The sequence below is a fragment of the Hibiscus syriacus genome, unplaced genomic scaffold, assembly GCF_006381635.1.
Source record: "Hibiscus syriacus cultivar Baekdansim isolate YM2019G1 unplaced genomic scaffold, ASM638163v2 tig00111008_pilon, whole genome shotgun sequence".
NCBI classification, from domain to species: domain Eukaryota; kingdom Viridiplantae; phylum Streptophyta; class Magnoliopsida; order Malvales; family Malvaceae; genus Hibiscus; species Hibiscus syriacus.
Window position 1 is genome coordinate 1,206,395 of NW_024062951.1, and position 12,352 is coordinate 1,218,746.

The window sequence follows — 12,352 nt, forward strand, 5'->3', positions numbered from 1 at the left end:
AGGTAAATTATCACAATAATGTATATAAATATGGCATGCAGTCAAATCAGGCAAAATTGCCTCTAATCAACCTCTTTGTAGCTTTATTTGCATATGCTTCCTCGGTTCCTTCACCTGTGTGCATTGTTTAATAAGATTGCCACATTTTTTTTGGAGAACCCCTGCATGTGTACGTGCACATGCATGATATATCTAGAAGATTGTCCTCAAATCATTAGGGGAACCCCTGCATTATATTATTTACATGTTCCCATCGGATATTTCATATTTCTTCATCAAAATTAATATAATAATACATTTAAACCGATCCGGGTGATGAGATGACCAAGATAATTCAAAGGCAATACAAGACAACGGCGGAACTAACTCAACTGGATGAGGGACTAAAGACTGAAAATATTTGTTGCCAATAATTAACTTGCTTTTGCAAAACGTAAAATCAAATAACCAAATACATCAATGTAAGCCATGACATTTCAAAAAGCAAAGGAATATTTTCAAAAATAATTTATGGTTCAACCAGAGTCAGATTTCCCGTAATGGGGTTTGCTGTCAGCCAACAGTCACATATGGAACTTTTGCATCTTAGCATTGTTTGGAACCAAGTTTTGAGTGGAGTGGAGTGAAGTGCAGTCATCAACTAGTTTCAAACTCATCCTACCCAGATCAGATCACAGGTCACACAAGGACCGACCACTACACAATTAATGCCACAAAAACAAGTCAATTTATTCGCCTTCTCCTATCCCTCTCTCTGCCTCTATCCCTGTCATGTTCATCCCTTTCCCTGCTTCCACTCTTTTCACGATAAGCTCGCTCCCCGTCTCTCCCCCTTTCACTTTCCGGATCATGACTTCTACCTCTATCCCTATCCCTACTCTTGTCCCTGTGCCTTTCTTGCTCCTTTTCTGAACTGTTTTCTCTATCCCTCTTTTTGTTTGATGCTTTCCAAGGAGGACTCTCGCTTCGGCTTTCACTGTGATGTCGCTTTCTTGCAGAGTCAAGTGCATCATCCCGCCCATCTCTCCTCTCTGCAATTTCAATAATGAATAAACTAGTATTAGGGTATGCCTTCATTCTTCCTAAATATCTTCGGCATTTTTAATTCCCCGCTCCTCAAGAGATTCTCGATATTCTATCAAAGCAACCTCTAGGCGTCTCAACTTTTGCCTGTGGTAAACATTAATGAAGTAATGAGTAATGACTACATGTGCAAGTGATACTGAACAGAGTTGATAACATTTTTGGTTTTGGTATGTGTGGCTTTGAGAAGTGAGAACTCATCATGCCTCTTCTCTTCATAGATTGCATTTTCTGATGGAGCTGGAGTGTTCACATCAGTTCCAAATTCCAATTCATCAGCTTTACTAGGACCATCATCAGCATTCTCACTTCCAGAAGACAACCGAGTGCTTCTCTTTTCTTCTTCATCACTGTTATCATCCTCTCTAGCCCATTTAGAGGCTGGCAAAACAGGATCGATTTTATCTTTCTTTGTGAATGCTTTTAGTTCAGGCTGTGGGACTGGAAAGGTTTCAGCCAGAGGTACAGACACTTTTTGTTCTGAATGGATCTTGTCCTCTCTATAACATGTCCATTCAGACAACCCCAAAGACTCTGGTTCAGCATTTGCATCTCTCTGATCACTAAGATGCCTACTAGAACTAGATCGGTACTTCAACTCATCATCTAGTTCATAATTCCTTTGCTTCTCTGCATCTTCCAAACTTAGCAGTCGTGCAACCATTATTTCTCTACCACCAACAAGAGACAATCCGTTATGTCTACAACGTCTTTCAAGCTCAGCAAGCGGGAGATCCATCAACTCCCTCATTGCCGCACCTTTTCCCATTGCCAAAGCAGCATCTTGATTGGTTTTAATCCCATCAATTGCATCTTCTGAACTAATCTTCTTTTCAAATTCTGGTGCATAACCACATATGGAATGGAATGGGGCCACACCAGAGTTTCCTGATCGAAGAAAAGTAGCTCGCAGTCCGTTAACATATGCATCTGAAAAAAGAAACCAGTCTGACCATACTTGCAACACTTTCAGAACCCTTTCCTGCAGAAACGAAGAAAAGATTAAAAAAAAACCAAGAACCAGAGATAAATACAAGCATATGGCCACAAGCCAGTTCAGTTTACAGGTCTCAGCAGAACAAACATAATATAAAGCATACTGGAAGCAGTATAAAAGGTCAACATTATACCTACCTTAAGGGCCTCAGCAGTGATCCTTCCCGTCACACTGCGATACAAATCATTAAAGCTCTCCATTATATGAGGCAATGTTGCTTCAAATTTGGTACGGTATGCAGATGCATTTTTAACAGTAGCGCTGCTGTTATGAAGAATGTCAGAGACAAGCATAAGCCTTGCAACTTTAGTTGGAATTGGCATCTCTTTAAGTGTTAAGGACTCGGTCAAAACTTCAACTATCTGCAGGGGAAAACGAGGAGGGGTGTACATGTATCAAATTTAACTTCTCATAATATTGTTCAAGGTTCAAAATGCAGAATGAAACTTAAGGATATACATGATATTGCAAATAATGAATCAACATGAATACTAGATCTGGAATGTTGTTCATGTCGCTAGTAAATTTTCTTTTGTTTCCACAAATCTCCTTTTTTCTAACATTTAAGAGAGCAATAAGAAAATTAAAGAAGGGAAACCCTAAAGACAGACCCAGCCAGGAGCCATTAGAGTTTGAAGAATAGAAGCAAAACTTAAAGAGCATGAAATGCAGAAAAGCATGTTGTAGATATAAGGAATACCTCTCCAGCAGCATCAGCATTATCCAAAGAAAAGCCCATAGCTTCCTTAATCTGACTCCTCTCTAATGTCAAGGCCCGTAGCATGTCCTCAAATTCATCTCTTTTAGGATCAGTAAGTGTTCGTTCTGGCTCCAGCCGCTGTAATAGTAAATATAATATACAACTATTAACTCACTGAAATCACAAAAGAATCATAATTGGAAACAAAACATGTCCATCTTTGGAATACCCTGTTTCTTCCTGCAGCATATGCGGCAGTGGACTCCTTTTCATGCTCCTGACTTTTTGTAGTTGGCAGTGGAGGTGGTACCCATCTAGAAAATAAATAAATAACAAGAATAAAAAATTATGCATTGCTAATACTGTCTAACGCAACTTGTGAAGAATGCAACTAACAGAAAATTGTTGGCACGTAATTACCTTCCACTACCAGTTATCATGATAAAAGGCTCTGTCCGCCATCTTTGAAGCTTATCACCCTGCATTTCCGCAAGCACTGAAGTTCTTCAATGATTATTCATTCTTTACACATATCCCACGCATGTCATGTTAAGTTACAAAATAACACCAGGGACAAAACTAGAAGATGCATTCGGATAGCTAACACAATGGACCTGAGCGAAGGAATATAGTCTCCAGACATAGTATGTTCCTTTGAGCCAAGCTCAAACAAAAAGCTGAATAGAGGATTGCCACGACCCCTCTCCATAACAGCTTGTTCAAAGGCACATCCTCCATCAAGAACATAAAGAGCCATTGTATCGATCACATGGTGAAGATGGTCATCATCAGGGGGAATAACCATTATATCTGGAACATTTGGAGTAAGAACCTAGGCAAGAAGATATATCAAATTAAGAATTACCTAAGACAGAAAGATATATCAAATTATCATTTTCTTAAAGAAATAAAATGACGAAGATAATTCAGTTAAATTACCAGTTCAGAGTTCTGATTTGGAACAGATGTGACTGGTGGGCCTGAAGGACCAGATAAGATTATAGAACTACCCTGCCAATCAGAAAATAGGTTTCAGAATTACAGCACAGAAAAACACCAGACTGGGTTTTGTCAACTGCCTACTCAAACCAAAACTATATTATTAGATCATAGCTTCAGGAGAGAATTGTGGCTTAAGCATCTTTTATACAAAAACATATATGCATTTTAATCAATTGAGCTAAGAACTCTTTTGCAAAGGAACATAACCAACCTCCTTACTCCGGATAGCCATGTGTCCAGGTGGGGGAGCAGGTAATGCTTGTGATGGAAGAGCAACAGATTTACCCCACCCAATTTTCAACTCATATTCATATACAACTACTCCTGCCAAACAGCACATATGTTGAATTCATATACCAGTTAAAAAACAGCTATTTATCACAACTGTTAGGTACAAATCAATCATAAATTACCAATAACATCATCAAAAGATATAAAAACAAGGGCATTTTAGCATTTACAGAACTTTGGAAATTAGATGTCACAATTTAGACATACATCACATAGCACAGTATAATAGTAGAAAAAATATATTTGGAGTCGGCTATAAGACTAAAACATAGAAACAATTACATTCAGCACACAAATGCTCCTCCTCCAGACATTCCTATCCACAACCATTTCCCCTTCAAGAACTAACAGTTTCATATCATCATTTATCAGCTCCAATCATGTTGGTGTGGTCTCCCTTGAACCTTTTTACCCTATCCAATGTGCTTACATATGTGTCCCTCCATTTGCATCTTATATAGCAAAACCACCGGAATGATTTCCTGTCACCTTATCCTCTATAGGAGACATCGCAACCTGGAGATGTATATCCACGTTCTTAACTATGTCCTTCCCAGTCCTACCACATTACTATTATCAAGCATCCAACTTAGAGCAAAAAAGATAGCTCAAGAATCAAGGACATGAAAATGCACTCTCAGAAGATTAATGACACACCACATCTACAAAAATCTAAGGAATACCTTGCATTTCATCTTTTGCAGCTTGTCCATCAGCTCTATTCATAAAAGCCACAATTTCTTTGCCATCTCCGCTCTTCCTCTGTCCTAGGCCACAAAATCTTCACACTGGCAATAGGCCCAAATCTTCCAAAAGTCCGAAGAAGAAAATTTTCATCCACCTAAATTAACAAGAACTTAGAAAAAAATTAAAACTTACTGAGAAACAAAGAGTAAGTAAAGTAAGATTAAAATCAGCAATTAAGAAACAACATTAACATGCCTTTGGTGAGAGATTTCCAACATAAAGATTTGTTGTTTGAGGATCACCATCATCGAATGATCCAGGCAGTTTTCCACTGGGATCAAAATCATCAGGCAGTTCATCAAAGCGAGTAGATAGCTGGGGTAAGGAACAACCAAAAGATAAGATTCATATATCTTACTGACAAAAGAAGCAGAAAAAAGATACATGTTGTACAAAATAGAGATATGCTATATGAGGAGGACTGAAAAATACTCAGATGACACATAAACCATCCTCATACATCTAATAGCAAGAAACGGAGGAAAGTTGAAATATGGATAACATTAGCCACTGCTATGGAATAACATTTCAATCCAACTGAAGGACTCACAGCTGCATGGTCACTATGACGCCCATCGGGCCAATGTTCTTGTTCCTGATTTCTCCTCTGCCTCATTTCTTGTTCATGCTTCAGCTCCTCCATAAAATGATCAATGTTCCGAGACTTTCCCTTCTCTTTCTCTTTTGGCCTCTCCTCCTCCTTCTAGAAACATCATTGTCAAAGTTTGAACAAAATGTACATATCACATGTGAGAAAACTCAATTGAGAATGATATAAATACAAATGTATACCATAATTCACTAACAGAATTACCTTCTTCTCAGTTTCCTTTCCCTTGGCTGCCAAAGGAGGTGGTATGAAAGATGGAACATACCTGCATATATACAATGAAAGATAAACATCCATTTTCCAGAAAGATTTCTTTTCACAGTTCCACCCATTCTTTAACAAAGCTTCATTTCTTTTCCTCATTCATTCCTGGGGCTGTTCTTTGGACCATTTGGAAAGTCAGGAATAATATTGTTTTTGAAGGGGGAAAGCTTGATCAAACAGAATTATTTTTCTTACCAAGATTTAGGCTTGCTTCTTGGTTTTTAGCTAAGCATAAGGAGATTTCTATTCCTAAGGATTCTATAATTTCTGATCCTTCCCTAGGGGATTCTTGCTCTTCCTACAATATCCTGTTGTTATCTAAAATCCCTTGGTCCCCTCCTCCTATGGGCTTCATCAAATTGAATGTTGATGCTGCCATTAGCAGTGATTGGAAGAAAAGTGGTCTTGGAGGTGTTTTAAGGGATCATTCTGGTTCAATTTTAGGCTCTTTTAAAGAGTCTGCTGGTTCGGGACCTCCTACGTTGATGAAACTTAAAGCTATTCAAAGGGGCTTATTTTTCTTTGCCTCTTTTCAAGGGATGGTTAAAGATTGGTTGATTATTGAGAGTGACAACAGGGTGGCAGTAGATTGGATTAAGAATGTTGATTAATGCCCAGTTGTGTATGCTTTTATTGTTAGAGTTATTGAGGGTTTGTTAGATGGGTTACAAGGACAGCAAACTTAGAGGCTGATGTTTTAGCCAAGGCTGGTATAGGCTGACTATTATGTTGTTGTTTGAGGTTCTCTTTTGAGTTTCTGGTTCATGAAAGGGGTGTGGGTTTTCTGGTTCTTGTAAGGGGTATTTTGATGAGTTTTAATTATGTTGTAATTCTACTTATGTTCAATGAAATCCTAAGGCACTCTTTTCCTCCTTCCGCTGATTAAGGAGCTTCTCTACAAGATCCATTAATCAAGAAGGGGTTTTTTAATGAGGCCTAAAATCTTATCAAAAACAACTTTAAAGGAGACTATAGGATAACCATCATCAAAAGGTTTTATGTGACACTAAAACTGCTCCTAGAATTCATTAGTGGATTCATTTTTTGCCAAAATTTTGTTAGTTAGCATGCTGGAACAGATTCCTGCAATTGAAAGCATTTTAAAAATTTTGGTAGCAAACAGGACCTTTTTTTAAGGGACAGTTGGGAATTTAGGTTATCCAAGTCAGGTCACACCCCGGGGGGGGGGGGGGGGGGGGATCTTTCTCCTATGTAATCACTACAAAATCCTAGAAAGTGCAGTTTCCCAATTGTCATTAACATAAGAAAATTTTACCGACTAGAAAGTGCATTTACATATTTAAAAGAAAAAAGAAAGGTGCAGCATGCTAAAATCCTTCAAAAGTCAAAACTAAATGTGATAAAGTTATCTAACCAACTTATAAATCCAGAAAAAAACCACTCAGGCAACTAACACCAACTTGTTTGTGATGGAACTTAACTGAGTTGAGGGCCCTCCTAATCTAAGGTCAAGGACACTATCCAATTATTTTCTATCTAGCAGACTACTTTCACTGGAAATTTGATCCAAATTTCTATATTTTGATCCTATTCGAGCCATACAGTATAAGGATAACATTACTGTTACTGACTTCATGACATGAAGGTATATAATATAATGACTACTGAAAAAGATAAAATAGCCAAATTGCAGAATAACCATTAACTTCAATCGATCTTTAAGAATCAAGATGAATCATATTTTTAACACTTTTCCTAGGCAATTTCAATTACTACATTTCCGTTTTATCAACTGGAAGTGGAACTCTTACAGTTTCCTCTTCAATGTGTCAAAGGCGGCCAACATCAACATGTCATTAACTTCTCAAACAGTTTTCATTTCATATGCAGATTAGGACTCACAAATAAACTAAAAGGGTAATAAATCCACAATGGAGTGGGAAATGAATTTTAATTCAGACATAAATAACAAGTATTTCTCTTTCTAAAGTATAAAAGGAGCCAAACTGATTAAATCTTTTCAAATTTAATGACATACAAGTGAAATTAACTGCTATATGAAAATCTTTTGATGAAATTATAGAAGCCTTTTAAAAACACATGGGTCGAGTGAGAATATCACTATCATCACCGTGTATCTTTTCACTTTAAGACACCTCGCCAAAAGAATATTAGTGTTGCAGCATGGTTAATCCAAAGCAATAATTTACCTACTTCTCTTCTTTGGAACAGATACCCCATCTTTCGACTTTTCACCTGTCATCCGCAAATGAATAAACAAGGCCCATATTTTTATTAATGCGTCCTCATGATATAATACAAAAATCATTCTACTTGCTCAAAATCGCTGACACTTAAAACCGAGGCAAATATATTAAAAATTCTGCCAAAACAAATATCGAGTGAGTTCCTGATTCAGACTAGCCTTCAGAATTGGGCTTGAATTTCTCATTGGGATTGATTGTTCCACCCCGAACAAATGCCTTCGACCCTGGCGCATTATCACCTTGAAACGAAGCCACGAACTCCTCATATAATCGAGCAGTTTCATCTTCCTCCCTCTGATAATGGGAAAGGAAGAGAGGGGGTACCAAAAGTTAAAATTAATCACTTTGGCTCAAAGTAGGAAATAAGACCGAATCAACAAGCTGGACCCAAATTAATTAGAGGTTTGAGTTTTTTAGGTGAGGGAAACCGATATACCTTCTTCTTGGCTTCCTCCTCTTCTCTGTGCTTCTGGAAAGGCGTTTTCTTTCGAGTGATCGAAAAGGAAGTCATCTTCAAACGATTGAATCAGAGAATAAAGACCCTTATCCTTTAACCACATAATATTTTTTTATAAAAATGCTCAACTAAAAACCCCCCAAATTGATTCAATCCCTAACATGTCGTAAACCCTAAAGAATTAGGCCTCCCAACGTTGAGGGTGGATAAACCCTACCTGGGCAAATGGAAGGAATTGTGCGATTTGGAGTTGGGAGAAAGAATCGGAGAGAGATGTATCCAAAATATGAGGCAAAAACAACACATGAAATTGAGCTCTTCAGAACAGTTATTTATTCACTCGCGTTAAGATAAAAAGCACTATAATGTTAAAAACGATAGTAATATTGTTTTCCGGAACCATATAGGTATAGCCATTGGTATAGCCAACAGCTCCTCGACCCCAGTACATTTTAGAGGGTCGAACTTCTGAGTTTTTACATTCATCGTAGGGGGTATTCGATTCAGTTTTTTATATAAAAAAATGAATGACATTATATGATTTCTTAAAAATAAAATTGAAATCGAATGATATAAAAGACATATTTTCTTTTAATTTGATTCGGTTCAATTTTATGATTTTTAATTATTTATTATTTTTTAAAACTCAATATTAAAAAAAACAAACTCTAAGCTTAAATCGAATATATATACAAAAGTTTAAATTCACAAAAAAAATGTTATTAATTTTAAGACTTTATTTATTTAAGTTTTTTCTTATAACAAATTCAAAATGGATTTGATTTGGATCATGAACAAATCCAAGCCATTAAAGGAGCTTATCCATGAACATAAACAAACTAGTTAATAAATGAGATTGTTCGTGAACACAAGCGAACCGAACACACTTTTATTCGTATTCATTTTTAGAATCTCTAGAAACCATAATTTCAATCCTCTTATCACATCTGACTACCATTAACGCTGCCAACCGGTCAAAACCCTAATGGTGTTCGATTGTCGAACCCCTAACGATCGAAACATCTTGCTTTGAGCGATGACTACAACGATCAAACAATGATTTTTCCCGTCGTACGTTGGGATCTAGTTAGATAAAATGATTAACGACAAAGAGCGACGACCATAAAAATATTGATGGTAATCGACATGGGTAAAGGGATTTGGAATTAAAGTTTTGAAATTTTTGAGACTTTAAAAAAATTGAGTTTTTTTTTTTCTAAATATAATTTTAAGTTTTAAATTTAAATAAAAGATTTATAATTTTATAAATGCGACATGTATGAGATAACTAATTTTTTAACGGCGATTACATATCAACAACACCTACAAAAATAACGCCGTATACCTTAAAACAAATTTTTTTAAAAAATATAAAATTAAGAGTATACTTTGAGCATTTTATTTTTTCCATCAAACCTTAAAATAACATGGATCCATAATTTAATTAGCAATACTTTTATTTGTCCATGCTTTTTTTTGTTTAAGAGTGGAGGATACTGCTAGGATTTCAATCATCATAATTGAAATGAATTTTCGGATTTGGAAGCCTCCCTCCCCAAGACCAGCGACGGTGACGAAGAGTGTTGTCTTGTCTTGTTCGTATAAGGAAACCACCCAGAAACTCAAACCATAAGCCAATGCTACACCTTTGACTTTAATTTACCCAACATACTCACTACTGTTGCTCTTCAACCTATTTACTTGTATAATTTAATATATATATATTTGCTCGCACTCATCTCTATCACTTTCTTTCACATTTTCAACCTTTTTCCCTCTCTTTCCTCGCCACCCCTTTCCCCATATCTATCTTGCATGCCCCTTCTTTTCTTCATACATATCCACATCGGTTTTTGCTTTCGTTGGGAGGATGACGATGACGACGGAGAAACTTGAGTGGGTTCGGGAGGCGATGATTGACGACTACGTGGTTGTGGAGCTTCTGGTAAGACCCAAGCAAGCTCAGGACGCGTCATCGCCTCCCAAATCTGCTCTTAGATAGGGGATGAGTCAGCCCAGGTCTAGACCCATGCTGATGCTGTGCGATGCTAAGATAGACGGAGACGATTTCAACGTCAGCAGTAGAGGTAGCCCCACCACGCCTCTTTCTTGGAGCGGCGGTGGAGGTGGCGCCGCATCTCTTTCCGCAGCCGATGGTTTTGAAGATACCTGTAGTAGTCACATCCGTGGCTCTCCACCAGCTGCACCTTCCAGATCCAAGGTTTCTTTTCACTCTCACTCTCTCTCTCTCTCTAGTTCGTGAGTTGACTTTTTTGTGCTGTGTCATACTTTAAACTGTAGGACTAAAAATTCTCCTGTCATTTCGTAAATCAAATCACATTTGCCATTACCAGTTTATGGTTTGCAGTAGATGACAATTTCATCTGGAAAAAGAAAAAACAAAAAAAAAACTCAGTGGTCCCATCCTGTGATGATATATGTTTTATGAATATGATTCAACAGACAAAAGAATAAGGTATTCGGTAAGGTCAAGGTGGGTCCATAAAAAGAGAACTGTAGGTTCTGTTTTTTGGAAAGAGAATTTGAGGTTATACTTATACAGCCGATCATGTCAGGAAGGGTCATGTGCTATATGTCACGTGACGTGAGGTAACAATGTAAATTTGCAGCAGGGAAATCAAAATTCTTATTTGTATGACGTGGCATTGTTAGTATTGGTTCACATCTACCTATGTGAACAAAAAAATACTTTCAAATAGTTTTTGATATCTATTTTTCTTAGAATAATTTGATATTGACGTTTTATTTTAAAGTTAAAATCATAAATGAAAAATGTTAGTCATTAAACGGATAATGTTTTAAAATAAAAGTTTTTTATCCTAACATAAAACGTTGGAAGTTAAAATATTAAAAAAAAGTAAAGCTAAAGTGATGATTTAATTAACATTAAAGGTCTTTTTAGTTTGAATAGAAACATTACTCTTTTTGATATTATGCATCTCTGGCTCTTAAGCTTCAATTTTGTGATGATGGGGTTAATGAATGTTGCAGCGCACTACTGCTGATGAGACCACTAGCACAAGTACCAAAATATCAAGGAAAAAGAAAGTACATTTGGTTTATCATTATGGTGAAATATGTTATATGTAAATAAGAAAAATGGATATTATTATCATCTCTTCTCTTCAGACATTTGCTCAACTTAAGGAGGAAAGTCTGCTACTGGAAGAAAGAGTTTATTTGAGAAAGGTCTGTTTGAGCCTTGAGGGTTGTTCTTCATTCATTTGTTCTCATGCTCTTCTAAGCAGTGTGTTTATCACTGTTCCAACTCATTCAACTGGAGATAGCATCGATCCGTGCTACCTGTAAACAACATAGAGCCAGCAATGTCAACTTGAAAAGATTCAAGGTTAGCCCAAAATGCATGTCGTTTAATAACTCATTTGGCAATATATATATGTACTCTTTTGTGTAGCCTTGCTTTTGATGTATACCTGCATTATTGCTGCTTAATACCGAGATGTGGAGTTCAACTGTTGATGAAGAGGAGAAAATAGGCTCTTGTGTCCACTACAATACTTGGACTCTTCCCTTGCATGCCGTGGATGAGCGGGAACCAGTGTTGAGCGAGGAGGAGAGTCTTTTCTTATTTCCTGATCTGACTCTGATGCCTTGTGAAGATGGTTAGAGCTTGGTGGAAAACAGTGACACCAACAAACCCTTTTTAACTAATGAAGATTTGATTGCAAGGTTAGTTTAGAAATCCTAACCTGTAGGGGAGAAATGGCAGAGTGTCGTGTTCCCTAGTTCATTACTTGTTTTGAGAATTAATGGTGGTTCTTTGTGGGTACCTCCCCTGTGTAAGCTTCTTGGAACAAATTTCCCTAATCCATCACCTAATACATGGGCTTGAGCAACAACCAGGCATCAAGCATGTTGAATGAACAATGCTTCAATAGGATTGGAGCCCCAAAGGCAACAGATTTCTTCGAGAAAATCATGGCAGTCCATC

General features: G+C 37.1%; 1 protein-coding gene and 1 pseudogene across 1 annotated transcript; one reads left to right on the forward strand and one right to left on the reverse strand.

Annotated features, from left to right (window-relative positions):
- Positions 1-289: 289 nt before the first annotated feature.
- On the reverse strand, positions 290-8,721 carry LOC120149841 (annotated as a pseudogene).
- Positions 8,722-10,324: 1,603 nt separating this feature from the next.
- Positions 10,325-12,335, forward strand: LOC120149843. Its single transcript, XM_039162548.1, has 3 exons — positions 10,325-10,600; positions 11,392-11,448; positions 11,530-12,335. The coding sequence occupies exons 1-3, from the start codon at positions 10,385-10,387 to the stop codon at positions 11,707-11,709; spliced, it is 453 nt and encodes a 150-aa protein (XP_039018479.1). The 5' UTR covers positions 10,325-10,384; the 3' UTR covers positions 11,710-12,335.
- The last annotated feature ends 17 nt before the right edge of the window (positions 12,336-12,352 follow it).